The sequence below is a fragment of the Euleptes europaea genome, chromosome 8, assembly GCF_029931775.1.
Source record: "Euleptes europaea isolate rEulEur1 chromosome 8, rEulEur1.hap1, whole genome shotgun sequence".
In the NCBI taxonomy this organism is placed as follows: Eukaryota; Metazoa; Chordata; class Lepidosauria; order Squamata; family Sphaerodactylidae; genus Euleptes; species Euleptes europaea.
In genome coordinates this window covers 27,489,527-27,509,813 of record NC_079319.1, presented here as the reverse complement: position 1 = coordinate 27,509,813, position 20,287 = coordinate 27,489,527, and the positions used below count along the sequence as shown (strand labels likewise).

General features: G+C 43.7%; 1 protein-coding gene across 4 annotated transcripts in view; it reads left to right on the top strand.

Annotated features, from left to right (window-relative positions):
• The window catches only part of ESRP1 (epithelial splicing regulatory protein 1), a 41,942-nt gene extending 26,444 nt beyond the window's left edge, over positions 1-15,498 (top strand). The window contains exons 11-15 of one of the 4 annotated variants that reach the window (XM_056854081.1): positions 214-432; positions 5,390-5,576; positions 10,794-10,962; positions 12,537-12,642; positions 15,265-15,498. In XM_056854081.1, the coding sequence (XP_056710059.1) occupies positions 214-432; positions 5,390-5,576; positions 10,794-10,962; positions 12,537-12,627 (666 nt within the window). In that variant the 3' untranslated portion in view covers positions 12,628-12,642; positions 15,265-15,498. Of the gene's footprint in view, positions 1-213; positions 433-5,389; positions 5,589-10,793; positions 10,963-12,536; positions 12,643-13,853; positions 13,893-15,264 lie in introns of those variants that run through there. The other 3 variants (XM_056854079.1, XM_056854080.1, XM_056854082.1) reach the window with 3 other exon arrangements.
• The last annotated feature ends 4,789 nt before the right edge of the window (positions 15,499-20,287 follow it).

Sequence of the window (20,287 nt, the reverse complement as noted above, 5' to 3'; positions counted from 1 at the left end):
GCATTGAAAGTGCATTATTTGGGCTGTGTGAAAGTGCCCTAAGAAATGCAGCTTCCATCCAGCTAGAGGGAAGGGGATTGAAATGGGTGAGACTAGCCTGTTTGGCCTGGTTTTTTGGCTAAATGGGAGGCCTGCTGTGTTTGATTAAATTATGATGCAGGTTATGCACCAACTCATATGAAAACCGCTCAGCTGTTGTCAATTTTTTTGCAGGTGTTGAACAGGTACTCTTCTGCACCTCTCATTCCTCTTCCGACTCCGCCTATCCTTCCTGTGCTACCTCAGCAATATGTACCTCCCACCAATGTTAGGGACTGCATACGACTACGTGGTCTTCCCTATGCTGCCACTATAGAGGACATTTTGGGGTTCCTGGGGGAGTTTTCTGCAGATATCAGAACTCATGGGGTTCACATGGTATTAAATCACCAGGTAAGTAAAGGAGAGAACATTCTTGCTTATTAATATTCAGAAACGTTTTCATTTGCATTCTATCTCTTAGACTTTTGTTAGCATATTGTAGACATTTTGATCCCTATGGAAGTTGGTTTCAGGTAGCCAGCTCAAGGTTGACTCAGCCAGATTGGTAAAATGAGTACCCAGCTTGCTGGGGGTAATGTGTAGATGACTGGGGAAGGCAATGGCAAACCACCCTGTAAACATAGTCTGCCTAGTAAACGTCGGGATGTGTCATCACCCCATGGGTCAGTAATGACCCGGTGCTTGCACAGGGGACTACCTTTACCTTTAGACATTTCAGACACATGACTGGTAATCTATACAGCTTCTTTATAGGCATCATCCCCATATTATGGATTGGGGAAGGGCTAAGAGAGTGGCTTGCATTCTTTACGTTAAACATCTAATCCGGCTTCCTTATATATCTTTCAGTGTTTTAAAAAAGTGAGGAGGGCTTTATCTTCAATGGGAAACACAGGATGCGACGATGGGAACTCTCCATACTCCCCTTGCCATTTTTCCAATAGCTGTTGCCTTGGGCAGGCAGCAGAAATAAATGGGCCCTGTACATGTCCCTGCCTCTTACCCTAGCTGGGGCGGGGGGTGGGGGAGCAGCTGCTTGGGAAAGGGAGATTTCTATTGGGGTAAATGTCATGGGAACAGAGGATGAAATCTCCCTCCTCCTCCTCCTCAGCAGCCATTCTGTGTCCCTGATCCAAATCTAGGTGATGGGGGGTGGGGATTTACAGCTGCTGTTTAACAATAAAAGAGGTGCTGGCAATCTGATGACCGATTTTCCGCACAGGGTATACTGCAGCCCTTAGCCGTTACCCTGTGCAGCTGTCCATGATCTTCCTCATCCATTACTTACACCACTTCTGTTTCTATACGAAGCATCTTTCAAAATATCACACCCCAGACTGTATCCACTACTTTAACATCTAATAAAATATAACTCATAAGGAAAAGCAATGATTGTGGGAAGAAAGATAGCTCTTTGTCTACATGAGGAGGTGGAGGCTTGAAATATCAAGAAGGCTGTTTCGCAGTAAAGCTGTAACAGTTTGTGTTCAAAAAGGTTATAAAGGCAGGGAAGACCGTAAGAACTTGGATGTGATTGATTGCATCCATAGAACCTCTAAGTCTGTGCCTGCATCTTGCCATGAGGTTCTCTGCAAAGCATAGCTCCTGGTTGTACCACAGTGGTACTTCAGCCCTGGCTACCTTGGACTCTTTTAGAGTGGCTGGTGAGGATGCCCTTTCTCAGTTGCCTAGCAAAAATTAAGGGTGACTAGTTAAGCACTTCAAAAGTTGATAGTGACTAGGTAAGGATTAGAACGAAGGTATCTTCAATACTGAGACTGGTTCTGGTTAACATGCTTTCCTGCTAGAATTGTGGACTCTGCATCTATGAAAGAACTATCAAGAAAATGTCTGGATGGTTTGCAATAATGATTCACATACTTCTAGTCAGTATTCAAAGATATGCCTAGGGTTGCCAACTCCAGGTTGGGAAATATGTGGCAATTTTGGGGGTGGAGCCTGAGGAGGGCAGGGTTTGGGAAGGAGAGGAACCTCAGTGGGGTGTAATGCCATACAGTCCACCTTCCAAAATGGTCATTTTCTCTGGGTGAACTGATCTCTGTTGCCTGGAGATCAATTGTAATAGCAGGAGATCTCCAGCCACCACCTGGATGTGGGCAACCCATGATCTGCTGACTCACTTGCTAGAGTTGTCTGTCTTTTTGCACTGACTTTCTAAATTTAAAGATGCTTGTGAGAATGCATGTACTGACAGCCTCCTTTTCACTCTCAACTGTGGTCCAATTGCAGATGGATCAGAGATTCCATCTTTACCACAAACTGTATGTTCTGGCTTGTATCTGTCAAAGTATTCCCTTGGCACCTGTCTGCAGGGTCTTTGGGTTGGGTGACTTCATGGGTTCATTTGAAATTCCTCTTTAAAAATTATCACTGTGCTGTAGGTGGAGTTACTGGGTTGTTGTGGAACATGGCTCAACAGCCTGAATAGCCCAGTCTAGCCTGAGCTCGGAAAGCTAAGCAGGGTCAGCCATGGTTAGTACTTGGCTGGGAGACCACAACAGGAGTCTAGGATTGCTACACAAAGGAATGCAATGGCAAACTACCTCTGCACATCTCTTGCTCTGAAGACCCCATGAGGGGTCGCCATAAGTCATTTGCAAGTTGATGGTACTTAGTTAATTAAATTAGAACACAGCTGACAATCACCACTTCAGTTCCATGAAGTTCATCCCTGCATGAAGCTTACTGGAGGGCTATGGGTAAATCTTTGTCTTGCCCACCAGCCTTCCCCATCAGAGTGCTGTGAAGTTAAGTAGGATTGCTGTGCACTGAAAGGAGCCGGGAAGGTGGAAAATAACTCGAGTCATTCGAGGAGGTTTTCAAAGCTTATGGTGTAATCGTGATAGCCCTCTAAAGTATTACTTACATTTTTGAACAGTTTTCCACCAAAAGGGCATGTGTGTATGAGTGGGAGAGAAAAAGGATCAAAGCATTTGTCTCCTAAAATGTTTGCAACTACTTGGAAAAAAACTGGAATTAAAAAAAAAACACCCTCTTTTGAATCTTTCCTAATTTCTGAGAATCTGAAGTCTAAGCAAGGCATATTCCCAGAATTTTACAATAGTTGTGTTAATCTAAAGTGTTCTGTTACAATGAAAGCTGACGGTCAAGAACAGTAAGTCCTGGAACTGTGGGCTTTAAGAAGCATTTAAAATCAGGACATTTGTGATGAATGGCTTTATGTATACCTTTATCACAAGTGAAAGGACAAAGTGTTTGTAAAATGTACAAGGAACAACATTCAGCCATTGTGGTGGGCAGAGTGAACAAGACGACAAAGACGACTGTTCTAATAGTCCTGCTACGCCACACTTAGTAGGGAGTAAGCCTCATTAATTTTAGAGTCCACTTCCGAGTAGACATGCTTAGAAATGCACTTCAAGGTTAACGCTTGTATAATGTAGGCATACTTCTATACCGGTAAATGGGTATTTGGCTTTATTTCCGGGTTTCCCCAAAAAATTAGGCTCCATTATAGTCTATGGAATTTATTTTTGAGGCTCCGGGCGGCAGCGGGTGGGGGGTGAGGTTGAATCACCAAATTTGCAGCATAGCTATAAGAGATTCCCCTTAGGCAGACACCAAAGTATGGTGAAGTTTGGGACAGGGGGTTCAATTTTATGGGCCTGCAAAGGGGGTCGCCCCCATCCTCCAGGCATTTGTGAGAGCCGAATTATCAATTGGTTTTCAGGTTCAGAAGGTCAGCGTTGCTGAGGACTAGCAGAAAGAGCTAACTGGCAGGCTGATGCCTCTGAGTCTGGGGGCTCCATTTGTATCTGGGTTGCTTTGCATGATGTCCATGCAAATTAGCTTCCAAACTGAGGAAAATGGCTTAAATGCAAGAAAATATTTATTTTGGTGGTAAATGACATCTTGTGAACAGTCCTTTAATACAGTCATCAAAAATATGATTTCAAGAGATGGTCATGGTGCGTGTAAATGAAGCCACTACTCAGAGCGACCTTTAGTTTAAAAGCAGGTTTTCATAAGGGGGGGGTGATATTGGAGCCAGCCGAAGTCTTGACCAAGGCGGCTCTTCTGAAGGAGTTTGTTCATCCGCGCGGGTGAAAGAGTCTTCTTCTGTTGTGTCTTTGTTCTAATTTGCTATTGTATTGTTAAAAAAAGGATTTTTCTAGTAACCCTCAGCTTAGATCCCACTGAAAATTTGTGCTGATGGAAGGATATCTGACAGTGGAACACAGCTTCTGTGCTGCCTCCTTCCTGCTCTGACCCAAAGTGTCCCATAAAATGCTGTTTGTGGGGGATGGGGGGAGTGTATGGTGGGGGGAGTTGCAGGTCTGAAGCAAGGGGATGATTATACAGGGAACTATCCTGATACCTGGATAGTTTTGTCACAAGAAGCATTGCTTTTCACTGGATTTCTCTCTGCCGGGATGTGGTGGGCCCAACATGGCTGCATCCTCTCTAATACATAGCCAATGACTGAAGGGAGCCCCCATTTACAGAAGCAGCAAACCTCTTGAATACCAGGGGGCAGTGTTATGGGATGGCAGTGTTATGGGATGGCCTCCGTCTCTATGCAGTGTTCGTTTGGCAACTAGTTGGCTACTGTGTGAAACAGGATATTGGACTATGTAGATCTAGCAGGCGCTTCTTATATTAAGAAAGCACTAGTGACCATTACACAGACAAGAATCAACTTCTAGACTACTATGTAGCATTAAGAAAATAACAAGGCTGAAGAAGCCATCTTTGGTGAAAGCATCTATTACCTGGAAGACGTTTCCTTTTGATATTAAGTGTCAGCTTGGTCCTCGTTTGAATTACCCACAGCACATGGCCAGCGGATTGTAGAGTCTGATTCCATATATGGACTTTATCAAAAAATCTACAGGAATCCTCTTCATCACTTGGACCAGCTCTTACAAAGACTGATATTATAACTGGAAAGTCTTTAGACTCAGAGAGAAACATTAGACATAGATTTTTTTTGTATATATGTTCATTGACCTTGTTCATTGATATTTGTTGTTCTATGTTCTCTTGTTTGACTATCGCTCACTTGTAGATGTTGCTTGCACTACTTTTTGTATTGACTTCTCACTTAGAATATATGTGTAGAATTGAGCCTAGTGTTGATTATTTTTGCTTAGCTTCTTATATTAAATCAGGGTCCGGGTTTCCCTTCAAGGTACCAAGAACAGGGAAGGAAGCTTTCATTGCAAATTCAGGCTTATCATTGCTCGTGTTATCACTGCCAATAAATCCCTCCTCCTCCTAGGCTTTCCTCCTCCTCCTAGGCTTTCCTCTGGGCAAATGCTTCTGTAGTAAAGCGACAGCTTGTCTTCTCTGCTTTCATCCTCAGGGACGTCCATCTGGAGATGCTTTCATCCAAATGAAATCTTCAGACCGAGCATTTATGGCTGCTCAGAAGTGCCATAAGAAAACCATGAAGGACAGATACGTTGAAGTCTTTCAGTGTTCTGCCGAGGAGATGAACTTTGTGTTAATGGGGGGCACGTTAAATCGAAATGGCTTATCCCCGCCACCATGTAAGTTACCATGTAAGTTTTGCTTGGCTCTTGGCGCTACTCTACGCTATTCGCTGGTAGGTGTTGGAGCTTCCTTTCTCAACTCTCAAGTCCCTCTCTTGGAAAAGTTCAGTGTTTGGGGTCTGGACGCAAAGCTTTCCCACCTGAAATCGTAGCAGTCTCTGAATTGTTCTTCCTTTGGGTGTGGACTATTGTGATTTTGGAGAGGAATTGGCTGCCTTATTCTTGCTTCTCTGCTGACACCCACCTTTTTTTTCTTGCACTGGATAGGCATTGATTTTTTTAATGGCTATTTGGCAACCTAAAGAGCATTGCAATTGGCTCTCTGTTGCATGATAGGCCTCTAAAATGATTAGCTAAGCTCAAATATGGGTGCCTAGGCATGCAGAGGGGAAAGTGTGAGTGTTTAAATAGCCTGTAGATCAGAGGACCACTAAAATTCTTTAGTGGAGGTAAGTGGCATCTAAGTAGCTTGGATGTCCACTGTAAGTATATGCTGTTTGTGTCTGGATCTAAGAGAATGCTGCGTAGAAGCTGTACATCTCTGTAGAAGATTTGCTAGGTCTCTTAATGTTCACAGGTGATATAGAGCAACAGGTTTTAGCTAACTTGAAGGCTTATCGCGCCCTTAAAAGCGTTTGTCCTGGATGCGAGTTCCAATTCCCCCCCCCGCACTCCTGCCCGTTCTAACGTCTCTGAAACGTCTGCTTTCAGCGAGCACCTCCAATAAAATAGCGCGCACACAAGAGAGAGGGGTGTGTGGAGGGAGCAACACCTAATCGTGACGTTGCTTGGGTTCCCCTCCACCTCCCCCCCTCGGCATTTTGGTGTGCCTGCGCAGGATCGTCATTGCAACGGGACGATGGGCTCACGTTTTTCCCCGACGCCTCTAGTTCTCTCACGCGCACAAACCACACACAGAAGTCTCTAATCAGATTGCATTGTAACCCACTAGTGAAACTAATGGGGAGTGGGGGGGAGTGTGCCGTAGAAGTTGGGTGGTTGGGAAAACAGAGGGGTCTTGCAGTCAGTCGGGACCCAGAAGCAGAATAGGGAAAGTCCTTCTGCCTAGAGATGGGGGGGGGTGCACTAGAAGTTATCATGGTTTAAATAAATGTGTGGGGGGGAGCTTGCAAGCATACACTTTTATTTCTCCAATTACCAGCGGCTGCCAGGAATGCTCGCTGTGGTGGTTTGGAGGTTAAGAAAGGGTTTTTTCCCCTCCAAAAACATGAAATTCCCGTTGAGGCTAGGTAGAGAGCAGACAATTCCCCAATGTGATCGGGGGAGTGCACAGCTGAAAGGAGCATGCACAGCTGAAATGGTCCCATCTGGGATCCTGTAGCCTGCTCTCTTCCACTCCCTCCCCGTCGTCTCAATGAACAAGCCTCCCTTTGTCCCAACAATCCAAAAGCAGATGGCGATAAAAAAAATGGAGGACGCAAGCAAATAAAAGAGGAGTTGACCACAAGATTGACCAGAGGGGGAGGTGAGGTGTGACCAGGAGGGGAGGAGTCAGAGGCAGCTGGGAAAAGTGGGCGTGGACAGAGGGAAGGGTCCTCAAAGCGTCTGAGAGTTACCGCACCCAAGGCTAGAACGTTATGGGAACGGGGTACGTTTTTAAATCGTCATAAAACTGTTTTGGGATTTTGCAGGATTTATATGCTTCCAAAACGGTTTCATGACCAAAATGGGAAAATGTGGTGCCGGGGGGGGGGGGAGGAATGTTCCGTGTTATAAAGGGTTCAGAAACGTTCCCTGGACTGGGTGCGATAAGCCTCTTGGACAAAAACCTTTTCTCCCTCCAACTGCTGTCACTGTGAACATTTACACTTGGTAATGGTCACACAGGAGTTCTGAACTGTTGATCTTGGACATGCTTCTGTGTACTCTACAGGCTAGAAACCCAACTTCTGTGCTAAGGAAATCCAAATCTGTAATGGCACTTAATTGAGCAATGTTGCTTACATTAGCTTGTTTGGCTTGATATTATTTGCTTGCTCTCAAGGAAATAGAGCCAGCATACACTCTTTCCAAGTTGTTATTCCAAAATCTTTAGAACAACTTGATGAGTTTGCGAGTGACATATGGGTGGGCTGGAGGTCAAAGAATAATGACCATAGCTGGGGAGAAATGGCATGTGAATAACACTTTGTGTCCACTTGGGAGGGGAGAGAAGGTATTTAAGACCATAACTTTATATGTTCAAACTTTCATCGACCAAGGCAGCTCACAAAAAGGCTACAACTAGATCACGACATACTGTGCATTTCTTATGCCATTTCTAAGGAGTCTGCCTCTGAACAGGGCATGCAAAGTCGGGTTAATACATGCAGTCTTGTTAATACATTCAGGTTTACAGACAGAAGAACTTTAGTATGTTTCTCTAACCCTGCAGCCTAATTCATTTAACTCCTCCCAACCATCACCCAGAACAGAAATTAGCAGTACGTCTCTAGAAGGTATTTCACACAGGCTTTATTATTTCTTCTCCCTGCTTATACAAAGCAGGAGAGGACCAAGTAGCATTTCCATATTTGGAGGCCTCACAGTAAAATGCTGTCCTCGGTAAGCAGAGGTCATGCCTTTTAAAAAGCCCAGCAAAGCCAGTATCAGAGATAGCTGGCATCATCCAGCAGCTGCTAGGTCACTGGATTTTAAGTATCCACAGGTTTGGCCACATTGAGAATTAGATGTTTTGCTTGAGAGCCAGCATGGTGTAGTGGTTAAGAGTGGTGGTTTGGAGCGGTGGACTTTGATCCAGAGAACCGAGTTTGATTCTCCACTCTTCCACATGAGCGGCGGTGGCTAATTTGGTGAACTGGATTTGTTTCCCCACTCCTACACATGAAGCCAGCTGAGTGTCCTTGGGCTAGTCACAGCTCTCTTAGAGCTCTCTCAGCCCCACCTACCCCATAGGGTGTCTGTTGTGGGAAGGGGAAGGTGATTGTAAACCGGTTTGATTCTTCCTTAAGAGGTAGAGAAAGTTGGCATATAAAAACCAACTCTTCTTCTTCCTGAGGAAGTTGTCCTTCTGGTATTTCAGTGAACTTTTCAAAGTACTCTTCAAATGTTCCTGTTCTGTAGCATGACCTCCAAAGAAAAACAGGAAATGTCACATACATTTTCTTTTTTGGGTGCACATCCCTATCAGTACTGGTATGGCTGTTTTTCCACCAAATGCCACCAAGATTGCAGGAGACCTAGTTCCGCCTGTCCACTAAAGACCCCCCCTACCTGGTTTCAAGCAAATTGGACCAAGGGTTGAATGTATGGGCCCCTGAGCAAGATGCCCCCAGCAATCCTACTTGTCTCCATTGTTTCCCATGGGGGGATTCAAAGCTAATAACCACACACAGAAGAGCAACTGCTGGCTAAAAGCTTCCAGATGCAAACAGGACCAACAGAACAAACATCAAACCAGAGAATCCCAGGTCCAGTGTGGCAAGCCCAACAGAACCAACAACCCTTCATCAGTGGGACTTCTGTTCTCTCCCATCCCCGTAAAGAATAAGCATAACAGCAATACAATATGCGCGAGCTTCATTTTAGGTGCTTTTTGGGGATTTGCTTATGCTTGTTTTAAATTGGAATGCTCATTTGCTTTCCTAACATCTTGTTCCAATTTTTTTTTCTTTGAGAGTGGCAAGAGCAACTTTTTGGCATTGTATCTTCTGCCCAGAAGAACTCCCCTTGACATCTGATCCCATTGCTTGGGAGAACTGACTCCCTCTGTCCCTGCTCCCACCCGTTGTCCAGAAAATTTATAAAATTGAAGAAAAATAGACCTGGGAGACTTAAAATGCCAGCCCCAAATATTTCCAGATTTCTTCAGGAATTGATATCTGGTGTTCCTGAGAATCCTGAATATATACAATTATACTTGAAAAATATTTATAGCGTATTTTTCAGGTATATATTCAGATCAGAAATATCCGAATGCACATCCCTAGTACTGATGCTTGTTTCTAGGAATTGCAAAAAAAAAAAAGTTGACACCTGTGTCACTTGAACAGTCATGAGTGTACTGCATGAGGTGTAGAGAACGTTGCGTTTTCCTAAGTGTACAATATTGTATACTGGTTACCTTTTCCAAACACTACAACCACAAACCCTGACCTGATCTCGTCTGATCTCAGAAGCTAAGCAGGGTCAGCCCTGGTTAGTATTTGGATGGGAGACCACCAAGAAATACCAGGGTTGCTGTGCAGAGGAAGGCACTGGCAAACCACCTCTGTTAGTCTCTTGCCATGAAAACCCCAAAAGGGGTCACCATAAGTCGGCTGCGACTTGACGGCACTTTACACACACCCACAACCACGTGCATAATGCAATCACCGGCAACATGTTTTTTATGGAACAGTAAACTCATCTTGCAGCAAAACTATTATATGAGGATAGGAGACCCTTGTGTGCTGGGACAGCTTGTGGCAATGTCTGTGAGAGTGAGACTGGAAGTCTGGAAAAGCCTACATATGCATAGCAGAGTTGCTTTGTCAGCAGACTAGGAAGGAAAAAAATCTGATAACTTGATGAACATTGACTGCATGCAAGAGTAACAACTGAAGATATGCCCCAGGTTAAATATTCAAAGGAAAGACATTCATTACCTGAAAAACCTGTCCAGATGAAGGGTCCCATAGCAGCTTTAAGCAATAGGTTGGGACACACATAACATTGATTGTGAGAGACAGAACTGAAGGTTTTTCCTACAATCAGGGCTAAAAGTGTCTGAGGTTAGGAACGAATGGGATGGAAAAAAATGGCTCATATTTGATAGGCTATGGCATTTGGACATGAAGTCTTTTTTAACTTTTTTATTTTTATACTATAGGGTACAAAAAGAAAAAGGAGGGAAGGGAAAAATAAAAAGGAAAAACAAGATGTGTCCAAAATGTGTCTATATCTGAGCTTTTAAATAATTTACATTCTCATCACTTCATCAGTAAGTCTAAGCAATAAAAGCATCAGAACGAATAATAAACTTTCCTAACTAGTTTCTATTTTGACAATATTATTGGTTATTCTCTAAATGATGTTGCAGGCATGTGAGTAATAATCATATAAAGGCTGCCATTTTATCTTAAATTCTTCCATTGAATTCCTTATCAACTGTGGTTTGGACATGAAGTCTTAATCACGTTTGTGCTGATAAAATTTCTATGCAGGTGTGTTGAGATTCTTTATCTCTGCGTTCTTGTTCTGTCCACTTATTAGGTATTTCTCCACCTTCGTACACTTTTCCAGCCCCCGCAGCAGTAATCCCAACGGAAGCAGCCCTGTACCAACCCTCTGTGCTCCTCAATCCACGGACGCTCCAGCCCTCCACGGCATACTATCCAGCGGGCACTCAGCTCTTTATGAACTACACAGCATACTACCCCAGGTAACAAAAAGGGCAGGGAGAGGAAAGGGAAGGCATGTTGTGACTGCTTGTGTTACAAGAAGCAACTTGATCACTTCAATCTGGTCAAGATGTATTTGCAGAAGTGGTGGTGGTTGTGTTGGTGGTTGATTTTGCCGTTTCCTTGGCTGGCTTATCTGAGAAGTGTCTTGCTATTTGGGTGTTTACATTAAAGACCAGTTCCTTGTGTTCTATGTAGAGTTATCACTAGAAGTGTTGCTCAATATTTTTTTCTTCTCAAGGGCCAAGTTAGTTAACTAGTTTGCTTTAATGCAATGGAAAAGCTCTGGTTTCTCCCAGAATGTGTGGTAGAGGAAGTCATTGTATATAGAATATATGACTGTGGAACCCCATAAGAGAAATGCTCATCACCATTCACCGATTCATGCCACGTGGTTTCACTTATCCAAGATCTGCAGTCTGATCCTTCCAATATAGCAGCAAACCTCTGAATGCCAGAACTAGGAGACAGCATCAAGAGAAGGGCTCTGCCTCTATGCCCTGTTTGTTTAGCCCTCCAGAGCAACTGGCTAACTCCTGTGTGAAACAGGATGCTGGACTAGATGGACCATTGTTCTGATCTAGCAGGCTCTGTGATCACTTGATACGGTCTCTAGCATAGTTTTACTCACACCGCACCGTCAGTCATGACATCATTAAATTTTGTATGAGAACTTTTTTTCATGGTTGGGAGGCAGCAGAACCATGTTTTCCAGTTTTCACAGATTTTGCCATTCACAGTGATCCCAGGAATGGATCCCCTGCAAACTGCAAGGGTCTACTTTGCTGACACAGCAACTTGTTGGATCTCAAGCTTCATAATTTTCTCTGAATTGGACACTACAACTAGTTTAACTCGCCTTCAGTGGGAACCTGTATAATACATGCCTAACACATTCCCACTTGTCCGCCAATAGTTCGGCTGTGGCTGATTATGACATCACTAAGGACCTTGATGAAATCCTTCCCCCCACCACCATCACTCTCATTGGCGGAGAAGTCCCAGGAAACCCAAAACAGGATGAGGAAGGTGGAAGCTTGGATTTGCCAGCCCATAGGGACAAAAACTGGTATCTGGGGGGAGGGGGGAGAGAAGAGGTGGCAAAACTAACAGGATGGTTCTTGTCAGGTGTATTGTGAACCTGACCCATTTCACTAAACTACATCTGAGAGTACTATTGCCTTAATAAAGCCTCACTGTTGTTCTTGCATAAATAGAACTGGTGAGCCCTAGGATTTCCACACCTGCCCACAGAATGTGCCAAGAAAACCCAACCCAAACTATCAAGCATTGCAAAGCCTTTTATGACTGGTGAAAAGTGTCTCTTGAATCTAGCTTGTACTTTTAACATAAATGTTCTGCAGAAACTTATTTAGAGGTGGCTTATTTATTTCACCACCAGCATTCGTTTGTCCTCTGGGGCTGTGATACACAAGGCATGCCCTTTAAAAGCGCTTCCTAACCATTTTTGGGCTAAGCTAGAAATGGTTTAGAAAGCCGAGATTGCCATTAACTGCAGCTGTCTTCGTGACCTTGTGTTTAATTGCCCTTGTAGTATGCAGCAAAGAATGGATCTGTACTCACAGATGAGTCGGCCAGGCCAGTGCCCAAAGAATGGATTTGTCTTTAAAGGTCCGAGCAGTTAGACTTCCTTAACAAAGGTAAGGATTGACACAGTCTTCAAAACACAAGAATTGCACACTACCTTACAAATGGCTGTTCAGGAAGAGGGTGCTTACCTCCCCTTTCTCCAGTTGCCCAGGACGGGCTGCCAAGAGTCATCACAGAGCCCCCCCCCCAATACTTCTGTTCCTCCAGATCCAACCCAGACATAATATGAAAACAAACTGTATGATCAGATTCAGATTTATTAATACAGCATAAGCCAGTAAAACACATGTATCGTTTATACAAAAGGTAAAAAATTATCGCAGTTCAACCAAAAACATTCCTAATTAAAATTTCCAAATAGTTTATAATAGACTAAAATTAACCAAACTGTGATTTAATCTAATTGCAATTGCCCAACATTAGGCATTGAACTTTATATGCAATTGCACAACATTGGGCTACCTGAATTGTATGATCTTGCCCAGAGCTGCCAAGGCCACCTGGCCCATCCTCCCGGCACATCTGCACCCTGACCTTTCCCCACTGTTACTTCTTCAGGTTCCTATTCCAGTTGTTTAAAGCCAGCACTGGCAGCTGAGGTCGCTCCAGGCTGCCATTTCTAAGTGGTGAGACACGGCTTAGTGTTAATTGCTGTGTGTGCATGGATGTGAGGGCAATCTGGCTGCGACCTCTGTCACCCCGTTGATCGCCAGGGTTGATTCATCTGATCTGGCTGGCTAGGCGGGTGTCCCCTGCCTCCCTCACCACTCCATGTGCGGCCCTCCCGAAGCTGTGCACTCAGTGGAAGAGGACGACCATCCCAGATAGGAGTATACCGTTCTTCAGTCACACTTAATTGCTGTGTGTCCATGCGCACACGCTTTTTCTCTCTCTCTTGCTTGCCTTATCCTGTGCAGACCCAGCTGTTCAATTCTGCTTCTTTGTGGTTATCCTCAATGTACCCTTGTGAATGCAGCCACTGTCTCCATCAATGGTCAGGCAAATGCATGCAGGTTGTTTCTAAGGAAGCAGATCTCCCCAGTTTGTCTCTGCGTCTGGTATTCAGTAGATCTTTGGAACAGCTTCCATGGCTAATAATAGGTGGCAGGATTATCTGCTGTGCTGAGCATCACTCCATTAGCCCCCTTCACGTGAAGTGGCATGTCAAGGGATGAGGGGGCAAAGCTGGTGTGAGGGAATAGCCTAGCCCAGTTCCATCCATCTTTTTTTCTTGCCACGCTGGCCTGCTTTACCTATACAGCAGAATGGGGTGGTGAAAATGGACTTTGCCACTTCTGACTCCAGGTGAGGGATTATAGTCAGTTCCCTTTCATTGATAAATTCCTTGAACATGGAAAACAAGCCGGCATAGCAAATGAAGAGCTAAGCTAGAACTGTTTCCCCTGATGTGCTAATCTTGCATTTGCAGAGGGTTTTCTTTGTAATGAAACACAGCACTACTTTATGTGCTCGCCGCATTTGTTCATCTCAGTTTTTCGGAATACCACCACCACGCAGCTTGCCCGCTTATACTTATTATTTGACGACAACTCGTCTTTCTAGAGCCTTCTGTTTAGCTAGGCTGAATGCTAACCCCTCTATGGTTATGCAGGGCAGAATTTTGAACATACCATACCCAGAAAGGACCTGACCTTGCTCTTCTGGCTCTGTTGATTCATTAGCTCATGCCCTTTTGGAATGCTGCTTTTATGAGGAACTTAGATCACGTTATATCTCTCCCCTTTTAATATATAAATCTAATGCCTCTGTGTCTGACATAATGCCTTTTTTATAAAGTGACAGGGATCCCAAGGCTACATTGTTGGTGGCAAGATATATTTCAGTCCTCATATCCCTCAAACATTAGATTTAAAATTACGCTGCTCAAGATCAACGGATCAAGGAGCTTCTAAGAGATGAAGGATGTAACGAAACAGCATTAATATGACTCTTCTCACCTGCAGTCTGAAATGGTTTGGTCCATTCCACCACCTCTCTCTCTCTCTTTTTTTTTACTGTGTCTAGACAGGCATCAGTGAGATCCTATCCTGGGTGCCTTTGGCAACCCAAATTGCATGCATGTAGCCTGTGCCAGGCCTCGGGGCTTGCTGAGTTGTCACTGAGCAGCCAGAGAGAAGAGGGAATAAGTAGGCCTACTTCTTCTCCTTACTTTCTCCACCAATTTCCTGTGTCTGGAAGGGCTGGCTCATGCTGTTTCCCCCATGCATTGCCACAGTTGATTCATCTTCACATATGAAACTGGAAGACTGAAAATAAGTCATTAGACATACAACAATATGCACAGGGTGGCTACCAATGTTGGTTTACTAGGTAGTACAGCTCCATTCATGTTTCTTGTAGCCAGCATGGTGTAGTGGTTAAAAGCGGTGGTTTGGAGCGGTGGAGTCTGATCTGGAGAACCAGGTTTGATACCCCATTCCTCCTCATGAGCGATGGAGGCTAATCTGGTGAACTGGATTTCTTTCCCCACTCCTACACACAAAGCCAGCTGGGTAACTTTGGGCTAGTCACAGCTCTATTAGAGCTCTCTCAACCCCACCTACCTCACAGGGTGTCTGTTGTGGGGAAGGAAAGGTGATTGTAAGCCAGTTTGAGTCTCCCTTAAGTGGTAGAGAAAGTCGGCATATAAAAACACACTCTTTTTCTTCTAGATTCTTCCTGACTTCCTGAACAATGTCAAACAGCCAAAATGGAGTTCCTTCTGTCTACACTCCCGACTGCAGCCGTCTAGTGCAAGAAAATTTGCCACTGGTGTGGATATCTGCCTGTGTCTTTAAGGGAAAAAATAGCAATTGCATGCACACTTGACTCACTCCACTTATGCAAGCTTGCCATTAAAGATGTTTAAGCTGTTACCTCATAAGAGCACAACTGCCAAATGCACAAGAAAGGCTAGGTTCCCCCCCACCCCACGCCTGGGTACTGAGAATGTTAATATATTTTCCCATCACAAAAAGAATAAGGACTGGAGATCAGGACACTACAAAATTTGTTAGAACAGCATATTAAACCAAACGGATGTCGTCTTTTTTTCTTTATTTTGTGCACATATAAATTGACTTTTTTATAAAACAAAAAGGGCTTTAGTACCCTTTAGCTTTTTATAAAAGAAAGTTTGCTTGTTTTGTATATATTTAAAGAGGTATTTTGATTCAAGACAGGCTTACTTGACAGTGCAGAAATGGTTCAGAATGAAAAATAGAATACTTTGCAGAAAAACCTTGTAACATTTTGTAAAGAAAATTATATATATATATGTATGAAAATAGTGCTCTAAACTTGTATATTGCATATATGTCTACTGTATATTTAAATAACTCATAGCTGAATCTAATGAGGGCTTGTCATTGTGCACAAGACAGATGCACAATACCTCCAATTCTGCTCTTCCACAACAGAGAGCTATTGCTTGTAGAAAGTTCATATTAAATTATGGTGGGGAGAAATCACTGGCATACAATATTTGCCCACAGTGGTTTTGCTTGTGGCAGGAGTAATTATGAACGGCCTTAGGCTCCATTTAAGATTTCTTGAGAATCTATAGGCCAAGATCCCTCATTTTAACTTTTAGTCCTTGGTTCTTCTGCTGTGATCAAGAATGAATTGTTATAAAAAGCATAGCAGTTTTCATAGGAAAATGATTATTATCACTGCTGTAGAATCATTTTGAGCTGCTTTACATGGATTCTGTACCAACCTGCTATGTGGATGCTCTGCTCCTTGACTTTTCTATTTCTGCTGCATTCACGTCTTCCACAAGTATTAAACTGTTTTAAATCCATTTATTAGTTGCTTGGTTTGAAATCTGTCTTCATGCAGAAATGATGGGCAAAATAGAAGACTGTGCTTCAGGCAAGTGAGATATGCACCTCTCAAAACTGAAGAGAGCTGAAACTGGATTGGTATAGAATAGTGATCCCCAATATGGTGCCCATTGACAACACAATCCCATGCTAATAGGCTTTCTGATGTCCATTTGCTTCTTTCCCAAAGCAAAGAGCCATCCCATCTTTTGAAGCAAAGTTCCCAGAAACAACTGACTGTAGTAGGAGGAAGCTTGGCTTGCAGCTACCCAACATGCTATGATTGGCCCCAGTACATAATAGCAGCCATTTTCTGGAAGCACAGTTGCCTGTTCTCAAATTTTTAAAAGTGCTTACAGGCTCAACAACATTGGGGACCCCTGGTGTAGAACTATGTGTGAAGCTGCCTTATGCTTAGTCCATAGATCTTAAAGAGAGTCAGCTTGGTGTAGTGGTTAAGAGCGGTGGTTTGGAGCGGTGGACTCTGATCTGGAGAACTTGGTTTGATTCCCCACTCCTCCACATGAGTGTCGGATGCTAATCTGGTGAGCTGGATTTGTTTCCCAACTTGTGCATGTGAAGCCAGATAGGCGACCTTGGGCTAGTCACAGCTCTGTTAGAGCTCTCTCAGCCCCACCTACCTCACAGGGTGTCTGTTATGGGGAGGGGAAGGTGATTGTAAGCTGGTTTGAGTCTTCCTGAAGTGGTAAAGAAAGTCGGCATATAAAAACCAACTCTTCTTCTTCTAATGGTCAGTATTGTCTACTCTTACTGGCAGCAGCTCTCCAAGGTCTGAGAAGTTTTTTTTTTTTTACATTGTCAGCTACCAGATTCTTTAAAGTGGAGAAGCTGGGGACAGAACCTGGGACCTTCTGCATACTTTCATGATGTACATTTGAGTGAAACTGTCCTGAAAAGCATTTCACTTTCTCTAAAAGAGAAAATATTTTATTGGAGTTTCTTCAGTATTCCTTCAGATTCCCATTTTCTCCCATTTTTCATCTTAAAAAATTGAGAAAGCCCTCAGACTTTTCATGCTATATATTTGGAATGAGTGAAATTCTTTTAAAGACCATGTTTTCCAAAGAGAAATTATTTCATGGGAGCTTTTTTCAGTGCCTCGGAAAAATTGGAGGGGAGGGGGAGTTCTCAAAAAAGGGGTGGAACACACATTTTTATAGGCCTTCACATTCTATCCTTACCCTTTGTATACATGAAGATCGAACTCCAGCCTCCAAAGTTCATTAAATCAAGTCGCCATTCTTCTAAAATGGATTCTCCTGCAAACCTCATGATATTTTCCAGTATCTGGTTCACATTTCTCACTAGGCTTTCAGACCTTTAAATCAAAATTCATCCCCCGTAAGGGGCTAGTTGGCTGGGCCGGAATAGGAGCAAAATTTAATGTGCAGGGTTGGGATCTGTGAAGTGTCTGGTAAGAGGCCTCTGAACTGAAAAGCCTCTGACACACGTTCCTTTCTCTCATAACGCAGTTCTACTTGTTGGACTAGTAAAGCAATGGCCTATGTTTAAAACTCTAGTCTTCCTCAGCAAAATAGGGCTTCCTTATCTTCACCCTGCCTAGCTAATTTAGTTAGTAGGATGCTTTTGTTTCAAAATACACAAGGTTTGGTTTAGCTTGCAGTGCAAGTAGAGTTGCCAGGTCCCTCTTCGCCACCGACGGGTGATTTTTGGGGCGGAGCCTAAGGAGGGCATGGACTTCAATGCCGTAGAGTTCAATTGCCAAAGCTGCCATTTTTCTCCAGGTGAACTGATCTCTATCAGCTGGAGATCAGTTGAATTAGGAGATCTCCTGCTACTACCTGGCAGTTGAATAAACAACTATTTTTCAAACACCTGTCTGTCTAAACCTTTCTGTATAATAACACCAGAAGGTGATACAGCTCAACATTAATGCATAATAAATGATACAAGGTTGTAGAACAGAGTCCTGCATGCAAATGAAACAAAATTGAAATGAAAGTCCTGCGTGCAATTCTATCAAGAAATCAATCTCCCAGGCTGGAGAAGACTACTCAGTGTGTATCAGCAGTTGCCCATACGATCCAAAGGGAACCTCCCGGGCTGGAGATGGCAAGGACATGTGGTTGATCCAAATTAACATGTTTCGATCTTTCTTCAGCTTGCCTGTTAGCGTTTGTCTTTCCATAGGAATGAATCTGCCCTTCCACGCTCTGAGTCGATTTAACTTAACCGCTCAGTATAATCACGCATTGTGCTGCTGCTTTGTGTATGCCCACATTCTGCTGTGTCAATTTCTCTGATCGAGTGCGGGTGGAATCCTCCCGGCGAATGTGCAAGCACTGCGTTTTGCAGACCAAGAAATGGGATGGTATTTCACCCTACTCTGAGCTGTGCTTGTGGTGAAATGTGCTGTTATCACAGGCAGGGGTAAGGCCTTTTAGCCACTCCTGACTTTTGTCTCTCTTCCTCCAAGAGTAAGGCGTGGCTCTGTGGGGATTAGGGTTGCCAACCTCCAGGTGGTAGCTAGCAAAAATAAGCACTAGTACTATATAGATTAGCTGTATTAAAGAATAGTACAAAGCTCTCAAAAATGAACTAAATATATTGTCAAGTACAAAACATGCATACAGTGCTTGGCAAATATCAAACAACAGTGACAAGTAAAGGTTACAATGCAACACAGAACAAAAAAGACAAAGAACAACAAAATGTAGCAAGATATGAGGCTACAATGATTCCGGTAAGTATGATTTTCTTTCTCAAAAGGTATAAATGTCTTTTTGAAACTTTTTCAGGAATAGTATGATGAAACATAAGAAAAGATTATGGGAACCCCGTCCGGATGTACTCCCGCATTTTCACTGCCACGAGGCTGCTTCTTCAACCGGCTACTTCTTAAATATTAATATTCCTATAATTCATAATAAATTTCTGTTTTATAATACAGACAACCTCCAGGTGGTGGCTGCAGATCTCCTGCTATTACAACTGATCTCCAGTCGATAGAGATCAGTTTTCCTGGAGAAAATGGGTGAAGTCTCTCCCCAAACCCCGCCCCCCTCAGGCTCCAGCCCAAAAACCTTCCGCCGGTGGCGAAGAGGGACCTGGCAAGCCTAGTGAAGACTGGGCATTAGCTACAAAAAGTTGAGTAACTTTTTGTTTACACCCCCTGTCCTAGTGCAAAAGTAACCCAGCCCCAAACCTGTTACAGTAACCACAGGCATTGTGTCAGTAGTGCGGAGGAAAGTGTGGACATGCATAAACAAAGACCCCTAATGCAGAGGATTAGGACCTGATCAATAAACTTGGTGTCCCAATGGTAACCTATTTTGGAGCTGCAGTGGGCTGGGTAAATCTGCCTAGCTCATCAGGTTTTACAATGGCAAATAGTCTGTGCTTACCAAGAAAAGTAGATTCTTGGGGGGAGGGGCTGTGGCTCAGTGGGAAATCTTCTGCTGTGCATGCAGAAGGTCCCAGGAGGTTCAACCTCCGGCTTCTCCAGTTAAAAGGACCAGGCAGTAGGTGATGTGAAAGACCTCTGCCTGAGACCCTGGAGAGCTGCTGCCTGCCTGAGTGCATAATACTTCCCTTGACGGACTGTGATGGGCTGATTTAGTATAAGGCAGCTTCATGTGTGGTTCACTTCCTTCCTTTTTTTGGCACTGGCTTATCTCTAGCCATTCCTGCAGCTTTGGTGAGAATTATAACTTTTACACTTGCTGCTCTGCGGGCCTGGGCTTGCTACAGCCAACCTAAAGCTGTTGAACAGGATATATTGCTTTGCTATCAACACCACTGTCATACACCTGAGCCTATTAGTTCTAACATCTCCCATGTTTTGTATCAGCTTTTTTTGGTATACATCTCATGCACTAACATAAAAAGA